General features: G+C 45.2%; 1 protein-coding gene and 1 long non-coding RNA gene across 5 annotated transcripts in view; one reads left to right on the top strand and one right to left on the bottom strand.

Annotated features, from left to right (window-relative positions):
* Rsbn1l (round spermatid basic protein 1-like) overlaps window positions 1–16,548 on the bottom strand; it is a 64,498-nt gene extending 47,950 nt beyond the window's left edge. For 3 of the 4 annotated variants that reach the window (XM_087657148.1, XM_087657149.1, XM_087657150.1), the window contains exon 1: window positions 15,552–16,122. In XM_087657148.1, the coding sequence (XP_087513274.1) occupies window positions 15,552–16,095 (544 nt within the window). In that variant the 5' untranslated portion in view covers window positions 16,096–16,122. 4 annotated transcript variants of the gene reach the window in all.
* On the top strand, window positions 16,001–17,304 carry Aptr (Alu-mediated CDKN1A/p21 transcriptional regulator). The gene is given in 1 exon segment (NR_130137.1): window positions 16,001–17,304. It is a non-coding gene; the product is annotated as an Alu-mediated CDKN1A/p21 transcriptional regulator (long non-coding RNA).
* The last annotated feature ends 2,977 nt before the right edge of the window (window positions 17,305–20,281 follow it).

Here is a 20,281-nt window from a genome sequence, read left to right as displayed (position 1 = left end):
GGAGGGCGGGGCCATGATAAGTAGGAGACTTCCAGAAATTTCTTTATTCTTCCTTACACTCTTTGAAAGACTGTCAGTAGAGAATGGCTGTCATTTTCTTCCCACTATCCCTCCACGTGTGTCTCACCCAGCTCAGAGCAGCCTTAGGATGGCAGCGGGCTGTTAGAGAAGACGGGAAGGAAAGGAGGACGGTAGACTGGGCAGAGGTTTGCTTACATGGCATGGAAAAGGCAAGCAAAGGGAAGGCTGTCCTTCCAGATGAGGCCCGGCTCCCTTAGAAACTCACTGTTTTCTCTGCATTTTTAGTTCTCGTGCACTAGCATGCCACTCAAGAATGTCTGTAGTCAATACACACATACAAATGCCTTTCCTTCCACTGCCCACCAGTGTCATCCCAGGCTGATTCCTCAGTCAAATGTGATAGCTCAACATTTCTGTAATTATACTTAGAATGCCTTTGCTCAACCCATCTCCACCTGCCAAAATCAGACACTCCTTTTGCAAGAATTTCTTGATCTCTACCAATTGGAAATGATCTTATCTTCCTCCTGTTATAATTTGATCTCTCCCTCCCTTGTTCTTCTTTCATGTCTATGTGCTTGAATTAAAAAAAAAAAAAAGAAAGAAATAAAAGGACAGGACGCACCTAGGCGTGTGGGAGATGATTAACTGTACATAAGAGGGAGAACACAGCTATAAGCAGAGGTAGAGCTAGCTGGGAAAATAGAGTGCACATGACCAGCAGGCTGAGCTGGGCCATGTGAGAGGGGGAGGGGACTGGGGGGAGCCAGGAGCCAAGATGACAAAAGGTAGCCAGGGCCAGCACAATCAAGTGGCTGGGTTACATAGGAAGCAGAGTAGTTCAGGGCAGAGATGGGATATGCTCACCAAGATGACCCTGTAACAGGTAGGAACTGAGGGATGCTGGGAAACCTGGCAGCCAGTGTCCACTTTAATATGTTCTCATAGATGTTGGTATTCTGTCTAAGCTCCACCCCACAGCTACCCGAGAACAGCCAGGTTCGCTCCGCCCCACAGTTGCCTAGCAATAGCCAGCTGTGCCTGACACTATATAAGGGGCTGCTTGCCCCCTCCTCTTTCTCTTTGTTCTCTTCTCTTCCCTGCTTGGGAAGAGCCAACACCATGTTGGCTTGGTGTGCTTTATCCCGGTGCAAGACGAGATTTAAACCCCAACATTGGTCCTAACATTGGTGGCCCGTATGGGGAGATTGATCTCCCCATGCCTACATGGCCTGGTGCCTGACTGCGGGGGCGGAGGGTAGGCCTTTCCAACAGGTACCACTGTTAGCCTTTTGTCCCAGGTTCAAAGCCAGTCTGGTCTATACAGAGCAAGTTCCAAACAGCCAGGGTTACACAGAGAAACCTTGGGGACAGGGCATGGGGTGGGGGTGCACACGCAGAGACTGAAGCGTCTAGCTCCATTCAAGGGATGCTGTAATCACTTGAGAGCTGTAAACTGATGGTGCTTCCCTCTTGATAAATGAGGGAATGTAGCATAATTACTCATGGAGCAACGACAACTTACACTGTTGTAGTACTCCAAGTTCTCTTTTCACTTAGTATCTGAGGGCAGGAGAGCTGGTGCCAGAGGGATGAAGCAGAAGTTCAGACCACTTGATGCTCTTGCAGGGGGCCAAGGTTTAGTTCCCAGGATCCACAAGGAACAAACATGGAGCAGACCATTTCTAACTGCCATTCCAGGCGATCCAATCCCCACTCTGGTAGCCACAAGCACCAACATGCTGTACATACTCACCTGTAAGCACTCACACAGAATTTGGGTTTTGTTAGCCTGACATAAATCTATACATATCTGGGAAAAGGTATCTGAATTGAGAAAATGTCTCCATAAGTTTAGCCTGTAGGCAACCTGTGGACATTTTCTTAAAATAAGAGATTGATATGGGAGGGCCCAGCCGTTGTAGATGACAGGACACCTGGGCAGGTAGTCCCTGGCTAGAAGCCATGAGGAATAAGCAGCACTCCTCCACAGCTTCTGCCTTGAGGTCCTGCCCTATCTTCTTTCAATGATGACTATATGGTGAACTATAAGCTGAAATAAACCATCTCCTTCCTCATGTTGCTTCTGGTCAGGGTGTTTTAATGAAACAGAAACCCTAAGACACACACATAAGAAAATAAACAAATAAATAAATATAAAAACAAAGCAAAACAGTGAGGGAAAAGCAAACTTTTGAAACTAGGGCAGGTACAGATGCTAGGACTAAGAGGTCTTCAGTGTACTATAACGGAGTGGAAGCAGCCCAGACTTCAGAGTTCAACATATTCAAATTCAAATTCAGGTCTGACAAGTAAGTGGTCATCAGACACAAGCAAGTTACTTAACTGTTGTACCTTTTCAGCCTCCTCTATAAAAGATAATGGCATTTGTCTTTTAATTTTTATGAGGATTAAAGACAGCATATGCTATATTTCCTATTCCAACACTACACTTGATACTAATTAAAAGTTAGCTAACTAACAAATACAGCTACTATCATGAAGTTTTGACTGCAGAATTGTTTGGTTTTTTTAGACGGTTTCTCTATGTAGTCCCAGCTGTATTGGAACTCTCTCTGTAAACCAGTCTGGCCTCAAACTCACAAGAATCCACCTGCCTCTACCTCCCAAGACATGCACCACTACTGCCTGGCCTGATAGAATTTTATTAGGAAGGCACCACATAACACAGCACAGAAACAACAGCCACAGGAACAAAGGACTGAATAGGAAAGTTGTATTTTATTTTATTTTATTTTATTTTATTTTATTTTATTTTAGGTTCTGAGGCCAGAAGAGGAGTCAATCCCCTAGACCTGGAGTTACCTGTTGTGAGCTGCTGTGTGGGTTCACTGCTTTTAACTGCTGAGCTATCTCTCCAGCCCCAACAAGTTTGTCTCTAAATAAAAATCCTATTTCTGTTCTCAATATTCTAGAAAACTAAGACAAGAAATAGTAAGACATTGTATGTTATATACAGGTTATAGAATGACTGATCATTTAATCTTAAATAGACTAAAAGGTTGTTTTATTAATTGTGATTGATCAAGTAACTCCTGTATTTAAGGTCTACTTTACAAGGCAAACGATAACTAACACAGTTGTTTCTGATTAATGACGACAACATAAATGAAAGAATCAAACTACAACTAGAATTTTTTGGTTTTGACCAAATGTTTTGGGCCAGGGAAGATGTCTCAGCAGGTTACTATGCCTGTCCCCAAGCCTGATGACCTGAATTCAGTATCTGAGTGCTGTGTGGTGAGAAAGACTCCTCTGTCCTACACACAAATACAAGAAAATGGAAGAATATAATAACTGGTTTTTTAAGTCTAGCATGGTAGTGCACAAGTTTAATACCATTCAAGAGAGAAAATCAGACAGAACTCTGTGAGTTCAAGGCCAGCCTGGCCTACATAGCAAGTTCTAGGCCTGTCAGGGTTATATAGTGAGACTATGTCTTTAAAAAAAAAATAGTTTATTTAAAAACTGAAACACACAAACAAAGGCAAACATTCAAAAATAGCAAGAGTCTTATTTTCTCTCTACAGTATTTTATCATTCAGAACAAGCAGGCTCCACCCCACTCAAAACAGTCCTACAGATGGATGGGGACCTGGTGCCTGGTGTAGGAAGGACATCTTCAAAGACTTCCTGAAGATTTATCTAGCTAGGACTGACACCCACACCAACACCACCACCTCAGCATGTAGCCTCATCACACACCCTTGGAGAAGAGCATCACATGACAGGGCGGCCTGGAGCCTGCAGCGGCCCTGCTCTTAGCTCTGTAAGTAACACTGCCCACTCTTCTTGTGTCACAATGAATATGGAACTCGGGACTTTGCTGTTTCTTCTCTTGTAACAGCAACAAAGGTCAATGGAAACATGCATGCACGCTCGCACACACTCACAGCAGAAGGGGTGGAGGGGAGGGAAACAGACAGACAGACCAAGACAGAGGAGAGACAGAGAGACAGGGACAGAGAACCTGTCCCCAGAAAATAAACTACACATACTTATCTTCTCTTGGGGGGTAAAACGGCTAGTCTGCACAGGCCTAACAACTTGACTTATTCTCCTGAACCCATGGTAGAAGAAAACCAACTCTCGAAAATTATCTTCTACCTCCAATGTTTGCTTAACACTTGCTCTCATGCACAATACTCTGTGTGTGTGTGTGTGTGTGTGTCTGTCTGTCTGTCTCTCTCTCTCTCTCTCTCTTTCTCTCTCTCTCTGTCTCTCACATACAAGAGAGTGGGCTTTCCCCCCTCCTTTTTTTTAAAAGATTTTTTTATTTAATATATATGAGTACACTATAGCTGTCTTCAGACACACCAGAAGAGGGTATTGGATCCTATTACTGATGGCTGTGAGTCACCATGTGGTTGCTGAGAACTGAACTCAGGACCTCTGGAAGAGCAGTCAGTGCTCTTAACCACTGAGCCATCTCCCCAGCCCAAGCTTTTTTCTTAATTGTATGTCTGTCTTCCCTTTCTTGTTTCCTTTTGACAGGCTCTCATGTGGCCCAGGTTGGCCTGAACTCTTGATCATTTTATCTCTCCTTCCCAAGTGCTTGCAGATGTATGCTACTGCAACTCGCTCAGAACTGCTGACACAAGTCAGCAATGCCCCTGTACGTTGTCTGAAGAGCCCACACCCGATTGGTAAGTAGGCAAGAGTAGCAGGGGACTTGGAGCTGAGTCTCTTCCCTGAGCCTAGAAAGCAACCTTCAGGGCCCCAGATTCTGCAATAAGTTGTGAATGTTCCTGTAGTGGGCATTGTCTGTGGTAACAATGTCTCCCCTCCTTTAAGCATCTGAAAGGGCAGCTCCAGAAAGACTGATTGGTTGCCCTGGAATAGGAGGAACTACTCTTACGCCCATGGATAGCTCTGGATTTCTTGTAAGGATGGCAGGAAGAATGCCTAAAGAATGCTGATTTTTATTTTTAAAGAAAGTCCTTCAACTCGGCATAATGGTACACGCCTTTAACCCCAGCACTCAGGAGACAATGGCAGATGGACCTCTGTGAATTCCAGGTCAGCCTGGTCTACATAGTAAGTTCCAGGCCATCTGAAGCTACATAATAAGACCCTGTTTCAAACAACAACAAGAACAAGAAGACAGGGTCTGAATACATAGCCTTGGCTGGCCTGGAACTCAGAGAGGCCTCTCTGCCTCCTCTCTGCCTCCTCTCCACCACCTCACCGAGCCTCTGTACCTTTGTGCCTGTGCCTGTGCCTGTGCCTCTGCCTCTGCCTCAAGACCTGGGAGTAAAGGCATGTGGCACCAAGCCCACCAGATAATGAAATTTTGAAGAGACCCTCTGCTTGAAGAAAACGTGGCCCCCGATGATCGCTTTAAGAGTGTTCAAAAGTTCTTAATATATGATATGCTTCAGGATTGACAGGAACCAGACAGCTGCTGACCTCTATGGCAACACTGGTAGGAGGGTTTTATTCTGCAGGAATATACACTCTGGTTCCAGCAAATTAAGTGTCCCTAATGGCACCCCTGCCAAAAGATGGTGAATTTGAGCTTGCAGCAACTAACATCAATCATGTTCTCCTCACTGAAGCTCTCAGAGGACGGGGTTCAGTTCTCTATACTCTATAGTCATAGCTCACAACTCTGAAACTCCACTTCCAGGGGTTGCAGGATGCTCTTCTGATCCCCACTGGTAGACACCACTTCTCTTGTAGGGCCCTTTTTCCATGATGAATTCAAAGGTTTTAGCCACAGTCCAGGCCCCTCTAGAATCAAGATGAAGCTGCTGGGTGTCTTGAACCAGTCTGGGAACCTAACGTGACACCAGGGACACTCAAGCTTACGCTCTTTGGCAGGACTATTCCCACAGGCACTCGGATGACACTGGGCAGCTGTCCCCAGCTGGGAATCCAGTCCTTTTCCATGTGTCTGATAGCCATTGATTGGCAAACTGCCCACAACAAGGGTGTCTGAGAAGACAAGAGCCAAAGCCACACCCAGACGACTGCCAGCCTGGTACTGACACTTCAGTGACTCTTCCTCTTTGCTGCCCCCAGCTAGGGGTGTGCACATCACCAAAGGGTAAGTCCAGGTTCCTGGGCATAAGGGTGTCGTGGAGACCAGCAGCACGGGCACAGGGCTATGGCAGTAGCTGTAGCTCTGGCTGTAGATGGGAGATCACGCCAGCAAAGCTAAGCTGTGCTAAGCAGTGAGGTGAGCTCTTCACACAGCCCTAAGGGCAGCACTGAAGACAAGCTCTGGTGGCTGTGGCTTGTGTTGGTAGCACCTACAACTAACTGGTCTTCAGTACTGTCAATATCTCTCCTACACTTTCACCCAGTCCATCACAGGTTTTACCAATTCATTTTTCCTAAATTATCAATCCAAATATATTCTCAAAAACAACAAAAATCCACCTTGTTAATGCCCAGAAAATGAAGTAAACTCCTTATACTGGCAAAAAGAGAGTGCGAGACTTTCACCTACCACACTGCCACCCTATCTTCCCACTGAGCACAAAAGTGTCCCCCTCGGGGCTAGTGAGATAGTTAAGCATGTGGTATGAATGAGAAGCAGCTCCATTAGGCTGGGTCCCAGTTGGTGGCACTGCGTGGGCACTGTTGGGGAGGTGTGCAACACTGCCAGAGGAAATAGGTCACTGGGGGAAGTGTGAGAGTTCACAGCCTTGCTCCACTTCCGGCTCTCTGTTCTGTGCTGTGGTCCTAGATGAGTGTGCTCAGCTGCCTGCTCTTGCAGCCAGGCCTGCCACCTGCTGCCCTGCTTTCCTGCAGGAATGGACTCTATCCCTCCAGACCACAGGTTAAACTCTTTTTCCCCATAAGTTACCCCGGTCATGGTGCTCTATTTATCACAGTAAGAGAAAGGTACACAAGGGGTAAGGCACTTGCTACCAAGCCCATCAACCTTAGTGCAGTCCCAGTACCGAATGCTGGAAGAGAACTGACTACAGGAAGTTGTTCCCGATCTCTACACACACACACCACGGCACAACCCCCAACCCCATGCACACACACATTCAAAATAAATAACAAACACTTGTAAACCATCAATCTTATCCAAGCAGCTTTACTCACAGACCACTGAATATTCCATACACATTAATTTTCCTCTTTTTTTTTGCATAAATGTATGTGTGCATACTGGGGAACAGGGGTGCCAGAAGGGGCATTGGATCTCCTGAAACTGGAGTCACAAGAAGTTATAAGCTTCACAGTGTGAGTGCTGGGAATGGAACTTAAGTCCTCTTCAAGAGTATCTAGTGCTCTTAACCACAGAGCCATCCCTTGGCCCCCCTTACTCCTTTTCAATCATCCCCATCCCCATTCTCACCCCCACCCAACCCCATCCTCATCCCCAAAGTCTCTCCATCATTGCCATTTACCTAAACCCATGGGTTTTCCAAAGCCCAATCTCCTGACGGGCAAATAATCTCACAAACCAACAGTGGGTCTGGTTTAAGATCTAAAACAAAATTAATACAACTTCCTTAGTAGTTTAGAGCTTCAAGTCTGAAACCTAGACATATATTCATTTCATGGTTATTTTCCTAGAATACTCATTTCATGGTTACATTTTATAGACCTCTACCCACTATCTATAAAAGATTAATATCTAACTGCATTTAAAAAGTTATAAAAGGCAAAGCTACAGGTAAAATGCTGACTACAGTTCCCTAAATGTTGGTTCCTGGGTGACTGTCATTCTCTTCTCAAGATTCATATTGTAGCTCCAGTGGTAACTGAGGACACAGTGCATCATCAATCACGATCCATCACAAACTTACCTGACAGCATTCACTCCTTCTCGGGTCTTCATTATTTTCAGACAGGAAGAGTGAGTAGGAGTCAATATTATTACTTTTGTTTTGTGGTTTTTTGAGACAGGGTTTCTCTGTGTAGCCCCGGTAGTCCTGGAACTCACTCTGTAGACCAGGCTGGTCACTCTATAGACTAGGCTGGCCTCAAACTCAGAGATCTACCTGCCTCTGCCTCCCCTTGTAATAGAATTAAAGACATGTGCCACCATGTCTGGGTATATTTGGTACCTTTAAGATACAATATTCACCAGTAATTCACAAGAAAACAAGTCTAGCACAACTGCTTCCCAGAATATTGTTCCACAAGACAAAGCAATGGGAAGAGGTCTGAATTAAATACAGCACAACTGAAACACTAGCAGGCATGATTATACCCAGAATATAGTTTTCTTCTGTATTAATTTTTCATTATAAAATCTTAAATATTTTTTAAATCTATAGTTCAAGAACATAAAATATGTGCCATAAGGACCAGCATATACTTGAAAATGAAGTGGCTGGAATTACAAAGTAGTTTAGTGGGTAAGAAACACATTGTTATCTTCTCTACTACACAAGATTCTGAAAGATATATTTCCATAATTACTTATTTTTATTAACAAAGAACATTTTTTTTTTTTGGTTCTTTTTTTCGGAGCTGGGGACCGAACCCAGGGCCTTGCGCTTCCTAGGTAAGCGCTCTACCACTGAGCTAAATCCCCAGCCCCAACATTTATTTTTAATATACTATTTTAAGCAGTTCATCTATTATGTGAAAGGGATAAAACTGAGAATCAATTAACTTAAATCAATCAACTTAAAGCCTCTGAAACATTCTCTCAGAAAGCTAGTATAGGGTGTCACGGTGGCCCAGCAGGTAAAGACGCTTTCCAACAAAGCTCAAACCCTGGGACCTACACAGTGAATGGAACACAGGCTCCTTCCTGAAAGCTGCCCTCTGACCTGCACACACACACACACATTGTGGCACAAGCACACACCTCCAAAAACATATACAAAAATGAACAAATACTTTTTTAATTTTTTAAACAAAAGCTAGACCGTGACAATGTTTATACTAATGCACACATGGGACTTCCAGACACCAGGAGCGCAGGTCTATCAGTGCTACGGACACCAGGACGTCACAACAACCAGTGCATTTGGTGACCCTGAAAGACTTCAATATATTACACAGACAAATCTCATTCCTTAAGAATATCTTCAATGAAAACCAACAAACAGGAGTGGAGCTGCAGTGACAATGTTAAGATGTTGAGCTCAGTGGTTAAGGGCACTGCTGGTTTTTCAGAGGACCTAGTTGGTGGCTCCCACTGTCTGTAATTCCAGTCCCAGAATCTATGACCTCTTCTGGCTTCTGGGGATACCAGGCACACACCTGGTTCAGACATACATGCAGACAAAACACCCACACATACTAAATAAATAAGTAACCTCTACATTTTCATAAACAAGGTCTACAAAAGGTCAGGCTCACATCCTTCCCGTGAGCAGCCTGTGAAAAGAGAACATCCCCACGTCACAAATGCGGATGGACTCTCAGCCATCAAGAAGCCGTCATGGTTTTCAGAAAAACGAAGGCAAGTAGAGCTACAGTAAGTGAATTAAGCGAGTCTTAAAAAGACAAATAGCATATACATGTGGCTTATATAGCTAAAACTGTAAACGTATATGTGACATAAAAGTAAAAGTAAAACTATCTAAGGGAAGGGACTAACAAAGGACAAGGGAGGATGATGAGCATAACGTCACAGAACATACTTGTACAAAATTCCCCACGATCATTTAAAAATATGTGTGCATAGACTCAAAAAGAATTAAATACTTGACCAATGGTATATACAAAAAAGAACAAATCAAAATAAGGCTAAAATTCAGTATCTCCTCTAAAAATACACTTAGACAATAGAAAGGAAAAAGGAGAAGCATGCAGACCACCTGTGGTGCAGACGACAGTAACTGTAACCTAGAATATAGGGCATAAAACAAAGGTGGACGCTTTGGCATAGGAGAACCGAGAAATGATGGCAGGCTTGTTTTCAGTACTAGGTTTGAACCTGGAGCTTTTGTCCACACCAGGCAAGCACTCCACCACTGACGTCTACCCCAGCTTGGTAAGGATACTCTTCTCTACCATCCATATGATGGACATGAAGGCAGCAGCAGAAGAAGGCCACATGCACAGGTGCAAACTCCCTAACAAACTTGCAACCAGAAAGGCTGCAGGCTCAGGCACTCCCGAGACAACGGTGGAGAATGAAAACGGAAACCGGTGAATTCTCAAACAACTAGCCTGAGCTGCAGCTTCCCTCTCGCACTCATCACTGGGACCCTACCACCTAAACTTACCTCTGAGAGGTGTTCCTTCCAGCTGACTGGATCTAGAGACTGGCCATCTGTGAGGGAAGAGTCATAACCAAGTGAGCCTGAGGCCTTCTAGGAAGAAAAGAAGCCAGTGCCTCCTTCCCCGCCTCACAAAAACCAAGCCCCTGAGAAAGGCATGTGGGCACACAGAGAAAGCAGACATCTGCAGGCAGGAAGTGACCTTTCCAGAACTCAACCACGTGGGAACTGATCTCATGCTTCCGGCTTCCACAACTGTGAAGAAATTAGCCTCAGCACCCTAGGCTACAGTCTGGGATACTTTGCTCCAACATCACGGTGAGTAAGATACCATCCTGTCCAGCATCTCACCCAAAGGAGACAAAAAATGAAGCTTAGTCTGAAGAAGCTTAGAGTGCTTAACCCAGAAAAATCAAAACAGATAAAGCCATGAGCTCAGTCAGTTAAGCCCTGCCCATGCATGCTCAGGAGCGGTCAGTGAATCTTGGTAATGTTCTCCTACATATGAAAGAACTACTAAAAATAACGCAGACTTGAGGACAGCCTCCAAATAAATGAGACCAAAACAAACAAAAATGGTTAGAAGAACCAAAAGCAAGACAGGAAACAGAGCATTGCAAACAAACTAATTAGCATCCCTGAAAAACACTGAGCCCATTTTAAAGAAAAAAAATATCACAAGGGTTTAAACCTTTCCATTGTTGTTCAAAGCTAAGCATTTTAAAACTAGTAAAAAGGACTGAAATACCTCAAAACAGAATAGACAACTTTTTAAGGATTAGTTCCCTTTAACATCAACTTCAGAAGGCAGATAATAACCCTCTTCAAACTTTCCGGAGCCAACAGCTTGAGAAAAACCTCTCAACAGATAAGCACCTAAGTGTGGGGGTAAAAGTAGAATCCAAAACCATACAGTTTCTATATACTCCTCACACACTGCTAGGAGAATAAACAAACAGAGTCAACTAAAAGGCATGCGATGCAGAAAAACAAGCACAGCAGCAAGGAGAGGACATCCGGGTGTCCACGAGCTCCAGTCAGGTAGGCAGTTTAGCAGCAGGCAGTTAGGAAGGTGGTGCAGGAGGCACTGCCATTTACCTTGCTGACTTATCAACATGGGAACTGTACTGTGAGCTGCTGGAGCACACAGAGAGCCTGGGGAGGAGGGGTGAATATACAAACGGTCATCCCAAACTCAGTACTGGTGAACTGCTATTGCTCAGCAGTGCCAATCATGATGAACACTCTAACCTCAGGCTGCTCGCCCAAGAGGACCTGAGTTCAAATGCCCAGCACCTACATAAAAAGCCAGGCATGGTTGAGTGTACTGTAACCCCATATTAGGGGACAGAGACAGGGGGCTCCCTTGAGTGCTGAGGCCTGTCACCTTGGCCACAGTTCAATGAGTACCAGTCTCAAGGCACTAAGACAGGGAACCATAGAAGCCCAAAACCCTGCTCTGGCCTCTACATAGGCATGCACCACAAGAATGCACCATGCAGGGTTGGGGATTTAGCTCAGTGGTAGAGCGCTTGCCTAGGAAGCACAAGGCCCTGGGTTTGGTCCCCAGCTCTGAAAAAAAGAACCAAAAAAAAAAAAAAAAAGAATGCACCATGCAAATGCACCACACACACTAATGACACACACGCCACACTCTCACAACACATACACACAGAAAATATTCATTACTGAAATATATGGAAGTAAATGATACCTTCAATATGGCACCTTTTCTTTTTTTTTTTTTTTTTTTTTTTTTGGTTCTTTTTTTCAGAGCTGGGGACCGAACCCAGGGCCTTGCGCTTCCTAGGCAAGCGCTCTACCACTGAGCTAAATCCCCAACCCCGGCACCTTTTCTTTTAAAGGCAGTAGTCTCACTAGATCGCTCAGGCCGGCCTACACCTCCAAATCCTCAGACTCCCTGTTAAGTGCTCAGACTACAGACATGAGTCACCACGCCCAGTTCTACACTTTTCAAACCAAACCTTACTTGGTGTTATAGAAAAATGTACTAGCTCGTCTGCTTACTTTGTAATTTTGAAAACCCAGTCAGAAGCCAGGGGACACACCAGGCAGAGGCAAGCAGATTGATGAGTTCGAGGCCAGCCTGGTCTGAAGAGTGAGTTCTGAGACAGCCAGGGCCACAAGTCTACACAGAAAACCTTGTCTCAAAAGAAGAAAAAAAATCCAGTCAGGCATGGTGGCCCTTGTCTGCAGTCTCAGCAGTCAGGGTTCTTAGAAGGAGAACACAGCTGATTCAAGGCCAGCCTGAACTACACAACACTCTTTAATTTAAACCCTAAAAAGTTCTATTTAGCAGCTACAGCTCTCAGCAGCAGGAGCTCTGGAGATTATAGGCGCATACCACATCCACTCTGTACTCGGGGTGCCTGGACTAGGCACGTTTTTTTATCTGCTGCTCATTTATCCCCACTTGCTTTAAAGGTGGCTTGCAACTGACCCACCTTTAACTTATTGGTGGGTTAAGAAAACAAGGGAGGCTGGAGAGATGGCTCAGCAGTCAAGAGCACTGACTGCTCTTCCAGAGGTCCTGAGTTCAATTCCCAGCACCCACATGGTGGCTCCACATAATGGGATCCCATTCCTCTTCTAGTGTGTCTGAAGACAGCTACAATGTACTCATATCCACAAAATAAATAGATCTTTAAAAAAGAAAAGAAAAGAAGCTTCAGACTGAACGTTGTCTCAGGTTGTTTCGAATGCATGTTTATTTTATCTGAATGTTCTCTGTTAGGTTGATTGCCAATGGAAAGAAGATCTAAGCAGACGTAGGAGCTCACACCTGTAATCCCAGCACTGAAGAGCCTGAGACACAGGACCACAGGCTGAAGCCAGATTGGTCTACATGGTGAGTTGGCCAGCCAGAGCGACAAAGGGACACCCTGTCTCAAAACAACATAATAAATGAAACAAAGCACAAAGGCGGCCACTTCTAAGGATCCTTAAAACCCTATGTAAACAGAAGAGCAAGCGTTTAGGATGCAAAACTACAATCTACTTTTCCTAAAAGTCTTTACACCTGATTTCTGATACTGAGTCTGTTAAATCGATGAGCTATGGGTAATCAAGGGGTTACCCTGCTAAGACAGCAACTTTGAGAGTCATTTAGAAAGTATATACTTCAATCAATAATCACCTGGCCATCCATTCACGAAGATAACCCTGTTCTGTAAATCAGTACCTGCACACTTGAACTGTGCCTGCAGAACAAACGTACCTAAATCCTGTTATTTTGCTATCAAGGTTTCTAAAGCAGAACCCAAGTTCAGTAATCTCAACTCTAGAGTCCACCAAAATAATGAAAAGCTATCTGCTTTGATTTCATCTTTTCTCAATAAAATAAGTGTTTCTGTCCAAAAAATAAATGTATTTAAATAGTGAATATCTAGCCAGGTGTGGTGGCCCATGCCTTTAATCTCAGCACTCAGGAGGCAGGCATATCCTCCGAAGTCACCGTGGTCTATTATACATAGTGAGTTCTAGGACAACCAGGGCTATACAGAGAGACCCTCCCTGTCTGGAAGACAAAAGCAGTTAACATCTAATCATCCCATACAGTTCATGGGAAATATCTTCCCCACATCCTGACATAAAAATGATCACTGTTTATACTAAAGTAAGCCATACTACATTTATTGGAGGGCACACTTGTGTCACAGAGGACCTACGGAGATCAGAGGATACCATATGGGGAGTTGGTTCTCTCCATCTTGTGGGTCCTGGAAATTAAAGTCAGTTGGTCATGCTACACGGCAAATGCCTAAACCATCTCAACATTCCCAAAAGGGTTTTAAATGTTAATTTAAGACTGTAAAAACGTACCACTAACAGATATCTCATTATAAGTCAGATAGATAGATAGATAGATAGATAGATAGATAGATAGATAGAGAGAGAGAGATCTCATATCGATCTCATAGTTTAGGCCAGTACTACTTCTTAAAATACTTATTTCTTGCCACCACTCAAAAACTCAAACAATGCAATACCTACACTCACTTCTGCAGAGAATCCAGGAAAAGCAAAAAAGAGCAGCTTACCCAGTAAGAATGATTCCAAACTGCGTATGGACAGACTCTGCAGCATCTTGTAACTTAAATCTTATATTTAACCACTGCAACACAGAGATTTAAAATACTAACGGCCTAGAAGTCCTAAGCAGAAGGAACTATATTTCATCCTCAAAACATTCCTAAGGCAACACTCTAAAACCTAGGAGAGTGTTACTGTTACTTTGGGAACAAGGGTACCGCCCAACCATTGGCTTGGCTCAGATGTAGAAACTATATAGTCACATGTAGCATTCTTTTACGTCGTGAATGATGAACCCTTCTATTCAGGTTTTTCAAAATCTAAGATACCATTAGATCAGCAAGGGTACTGGCATTTCACTTGCATTCCAAAACAGAACAGATACTTCACAACAATGTGTGACAATGACAACGTAGCCCCATGATCACCTAAAGATCTACTTTCCAACCCATCACTTTGTATTAGATCTCTACATATTCACAGATAACTAGAATGACCCCTTATTTTTAAAGAAATAACGAAAAGTATACTAGCTTACATTACAGAAGAAAACTGAAAAACAGTTGGGAAAACTCCCCATTTTTTTACAGAGAAACACTCTGGGGTCACTTGATCCGGCCATGAGATGTCAAAACATCTGATTTTATCATTTACTGCCCCAGGGGAAAAAAAGGGATATAGCAGAAAGCTTCTGAGGGGTAATAGTATTTAAAACAGGACCACTCAAAACACTTTAACAATATGGAGGGTGGGCACCTCCGAAGCCACACACTTGGTGCCCTGCGCACGACCTCATTTCCCTAATAGGGATGAAACAGTCTGGTCCCTGTGGTCCCCGGTAGCGTGCAGCTGAAAGACCCCCAGATTTTGGGGAGACTCACAGCTTCCGCCAATACACCGGACCACCCACTTTTTTCTTTTTTCTTTTTTTCCTTTGGACGGGATTTTCTGGCGTTGGCAGCTGCGTCGCAAACACGAATTTCCTGCGATCCCGCGCGATCCCTTCCGCAATCTTTAAAGACCTGTTCTGTTCTCTTCTGCCTCCCTAGCCAAATCCACCCAGGAGCGGGGTCCTCTAGACCCACTCCTTCGCGTCCTGCTGCGCGTTCACTGCAAGGCGAATCCGGCATCGCAAACCAGGAGTTTCGGTCATCCCTCCAGCCGGCGACCGAAACTCCAGGCTCCATTTACTTCTGGCCCCGCGGCAGGCTGCAGCCTGGCCGCCCCGGGCCCGCTGCCTCCCGCTCCCCGCGTGCTGGCCCCCGCGGCCGCCGCCGCCGCCGCTCCCCTCCCCCGCGCGGCACCCACCTCGCGGCAGCGGCTTCGCCTCGCCGTTCTCATCCCGGTCGGCGCCGCCGAGGCCGTGCCTCCGCTTCTCCTTCTCGCGCTTCTCCTTGGGTCTGCGCGGCTTGGCGGCGGCCGGCGGAGTGACGGGCGGGAGCAGGACGCGGTGAGGCTGAGCGTGCAGCAGCGAGGAAGCCACCAGCAGTTTGCGCGGCACCGGCTGAGACGAGGAAGCGGAGGCTGAGGAGACGCTCGGGCTAGCGGAGAAGGCGTAACAGCCCCGAGGGGTGGCCTGGGAGGAGGCGGCGGGCCGAGCCGCGAAGCTCCACGCCGCCGGGCTGCCGTAGCTCTGTGGCGACGGGGCGGCGGGCGGCTGCAGCTGCCCGCCGTTCCCGCCGCTGTCCCCCTCCCCGTTCACTCTCCGCGGCCCCTTCTTCTCCTCCGTACGAACCTTCTTGGCGGACATAGAACCCGGTGACTCCCGCGAGGAAGGCTGTAGTTTGCCAAATGCCTCCTTCTCAGAGAGGACAGCCACGGGGCCACGGGCTGGGTTCGGCGGTTCCGCCATTTTGCGCTCCTGTTGTATTTACTCTCCGCCGCTCCCCGGAGCGGGGGCATGGGGCGGGGTCCCTAGGTCCAGGCCGAGCTCCCATTGGGCGCACTAAACTGAGGGATCCTTAAACAAACCAATCAAAGATGCGGACAGAAGCCGTCGGGGGTGGGATCACGGAGCGGACCTTCTTTGGAGGTCAGAGGTCTTTTCGGAGCGGCCGACGGAGGGGTTACCGAGGAGGGTCTTCTGACAGTCGCTCGGCAGCCCCCAATCTGCGAGGACCGAGGTAGCGCTGCTGTTCTCTCAAAGACTTTGCCTTGTTTGTACCGCCCTCTCTTTTTACCTTGAGGTGGCTTGGGTCCCTTCTTGCCTCTTCACGTTCTGAAAAGCGGGTTCTGGCGTTGCTCAAAATGGGAGGAAATTTGTGGAGAGTCCGATCAGCAAAGACTGAAATGGTGCAAAGTTGCCTTATTTTAACTAAGGTCGTAAAAGTCCGTGCTTTAAAAGAGAGTTTTCTGCAGAGCTGGAACTTGGACCACTTCCGATCATGAAGATAAAAATCACCCACCGTTTGGAGACTTTAAATTGAGTTTGAGTACTAAAGGTTTTCATTTTAACTATTCTCTAAACTACACCAAGAAAAACCCATTAGCTGTGTTAATAAATGCTTGCAAATCCAGCTAGGTTTCTGTATTTCAGAGTTAGCACTCTGAAACTTCGCCAAGCATGTACCTTGATTTTATCTCAAAAGATAAGGAATTTGCAGGGGGATGGGTTACTACACAGTTCAAGCTTTAGACAAGAGCATGCCTTTAAGACTTAGATCTTGGATGATAGCAGAATGTTAAAGGGCTGGATGGAAAGACTTCACGTGGTCAGGTTACTTCACCAAAGAAAAGGAGTTTTATGGTCCCTAAGAGGGACATTAGCTGTTACTTCCTGCAGTTAACAGTTACCTTTCAGGAAATCGACCTCAGGAAACTAGAATGATCTGTTTTGTTACTCTTTCAGTACCATCCCCCTTCCTTAGGACTTGGTGAGTGGAACACATCAAATTTCAATGTTGATTATAAATACTTTTTTTTAAGGATTTTGGTTGGTTGGTTGACTCTCTGTGTAGTCCTGGCTATCCTGTGAACCAGCCTGGCCTTGAACTCATATCTACCTGCCTTTGCCTAACTCCCTTTCCCCCAGTGCTAGAATTAAAGAAAGGTGTGTACCGCTGCATCTGTCCTCGTTTTTTTAGTTTTTAGAAATAGATTGTTAATATAGAGAGTATTCCCTGAAGCTAGACCCAGAGAGACAAATTTGGCATATTTGCTCTAATGTGTGTAATCTAGGTTTGAAAACACACACACACACACTTAACATAAAAGTAGAAGGGAAATGGGAAGAAAGTCGATGAGCATGAGAAAGTCATCTCATATTCTCTTGTTTGGGGAATGAGCATGCCTGTGGCATGAAAGCAGAGAAAGACTGTGGAGAAAGGGCGTGCCGAGGGAAGGGGATGAGAGAGTGGTGGCAGGACTGAGCAAGCAAGGATACAGTGTGCATGAAAATGCCGTAATGAAACTGAATGCTAAATGAGAAAACAAGATGAGAAGGGGGCTCTTCTGTAGATTATCTAGTTGGGACATTCATAAAGTATCAGTTTAACAATCTTTGTAAAACTTATCTATTTTATCTCTTAGTAATCATTTGCTTGTGCAGAGGGGGGCAGTGTCCAGGAGCAGAATGAGTGCTTAGCAGTCTATTAAATACACAGCTATGTTATGTCTGCATTGCAAAAATTGAATGTCCCAGCAGAGGAGGAGTGCTGCAGTAGACAGGCCTGCCTTCCTGAGGAGAGGCCTACAGTGAGAGAGAAGATAGGCCTGGTTTCACGTACCCACTAGCCTTGAGAGTCTAGTCAGGCCTCTTTGCCTGGGAAGACCTCGGTCTTATTTGGAAAATGAGTAAATCTCACAACATGGTTCCTATATTCCTTAGTCATTTTAGAGATTTTTCAGAATCACGTTGAAACCACTACAGTTAAAATAATTTCTGTATGGGCCATTAATCTCAGCACTCTGGAGGCGAATCTGCAGGCAAATCTCTAAATTCCAGGCCAGCCTTGTCTGCGGATCGAGTTCCAGGACAGTCAAAGCTACACAAAGAAATTCTGTCTCAAAACAAAACAAAAAAGTAAGGAGACACCTAAAATAATTTTTCATAGGCATGGTGGTACAGTCCTATGATCTCGATGTTTGAAGGGAGCCACAGAAGGATCAGAAGTTCAAGGTCCCCAACTAATCGCATAGTAAGTTCAAGGCCAATATGCTCTACATGAATACCTGTCTCAAAAACTGAAGCAGAGTAAATCTTTAAGTATTTCTTTATTCCTGTTGTATGTGTACCGCTGTACGCCTGCATGTATTCCACATATATATCAGGTGCCTGTGGAAGCCAGAGGAGAACCTTGGATTCCCTGGAATCATGGTTATGGCTTGGATTCCCTGGAATCGGGGTTATGGCCAATTGTGAACTGCCTTGCTAGGAAACAAATCCATGTCCTCTGCTAGAACAAGTGCTCTTAGCCATTGACCATCTCTCCAAATCCCAAAATAACTTTTGTAACTACTAGCCCTAAAGAGAAGCCATCATTTCTCACCCCATAATCCACTGCTAACGGGCCTATTCCTAAACTTGATGAGTCTAAGCAACAATGTGGTTGTGGAGGCCCATGTACCCTCATAGATCAAAACAGCAAACATGTAAAGTACTGTAGAAGTAGAGTGAGAATGGCCTCTGTTCGTGTGCTTGGTCCTGGTCACCTGACTTTGCCCTCTGAAACTCACATAGGTGAAGGAGAGACCTGATTTCTGCTGCTGTCCCTGACCTTCACACGTACCATGTCTGCACGCGCGCGCGCACACACACACACACACACACACACAAACACACTAAAAACAATAATTTAAAAACAGTAACATGGGGCTGGAGAGATGGCTCAGTGGTCCTGACTTCAAATCCCAGCAACCACATGGTAGCTCACAACCATCTGTAATGGGATCTGATGCCCTCTTCTGGTGTGTCTGAAGACAGCTACAGTATACTTATATATTAAATAAATAAATTTGTAAAAATCTTTCTAAAAAATGATAATAACACCATGCTAGGCATACAAGTGTTTCATCTTGAGAGCCTTTGCACCAGAAGAAATACCCATCTCACAGTTCTGTGAGGGCATGCAGCTAAATCCATATATGCATAGTTCCTGACTGTTAAATCTTTTGTTAAAAACTGTAACAGTGGGGTTGGGGATTTAGCTCAGTGGTAGAGCGCTTGCCTAGCAAGCGCAAGGCCCTGGGTTCGGTCCCCAGCTCCGAAAAAAAAAAAAAAAGAAAAAAAAAAAAACTGTAACAGTGCTATGGACACAGAGCAGACAGTCTGAGACACAATATTAGTCAAAACTACAGAAGTTTGTTTTCCCATATACATGTGGTTTATGTGGGTATTTATATGTATGGGGGGGTTTCTCTCTCTCTTGGGGGGAGCTTATTGGCTTTGTCCAAGTTCCTGACCCCCCTCGGATAAAGAAAACAATGGCTTTCCCTAGACTTCATGAAATCATATACTAACCCTAGGGACATTTTCTCCTATATTTTACTAACTGGATTTCCCAACCACCTAACACCCATCTCATAGACTGACTTCCTCATCCGTATGTTTTTTTTCTTTTTTAAAAAATGTTATGCCATGCATGGTGGGACAACTTAAGCCACCGCCCCAGGCCTGTGAGCCTTGAAGATTGATTTGATGCTGGGACAGGCAGTGATGGTGCTCACCATCTGGCACTCGGGAGGCAGAAACAGGCGGATCTCTGAGATCAAGGCTAGCTGGTCTACACAGAAAAAAACAAATGAACCAAAAGATTTATCTTTTTCCCCCCTGCCCCCAATGTGTGTACATGCAGGGAGGCCAGAAGAGGACAGTAGCTCCCCGGAACCTGTGCTTAGATGATGCTGTGAGCCACTCGGTATGGATGCTGGGATCCGAACTCGGGTTCTCTGCAAAAGCAGCAAGTGCTCTGCTCCTGCCCACTGAGCCGTTTCCCCAGCCCTGTGTGCCTCTGCTTTTAAAACATGTACTAAGAAATCGGAGGCAAACGTATAAAGTAACCACATAATCTTTGTTTTGCCTTACAATGTCCAAAAGTAAT

Source organism: Rattus norvegicus, chromosome 4, assembly GCF_021556685.1.
Source record: "Rattus norvegicus strain SHRSP/BbbUtx chromosome 4, alternate assembly SHRSP_T2T, whole genome shotgun sequence".
Taxonomy (NCBI): domain Eukaryota; kingdom Metazoa; phylum Chordata; class Mammalia; order Rodentia; family Muridae; genus Rattus; species Rattus norvegicus.
This window is presented reverse-complemented; position numbering and strand designations above follow the sequence as displayed.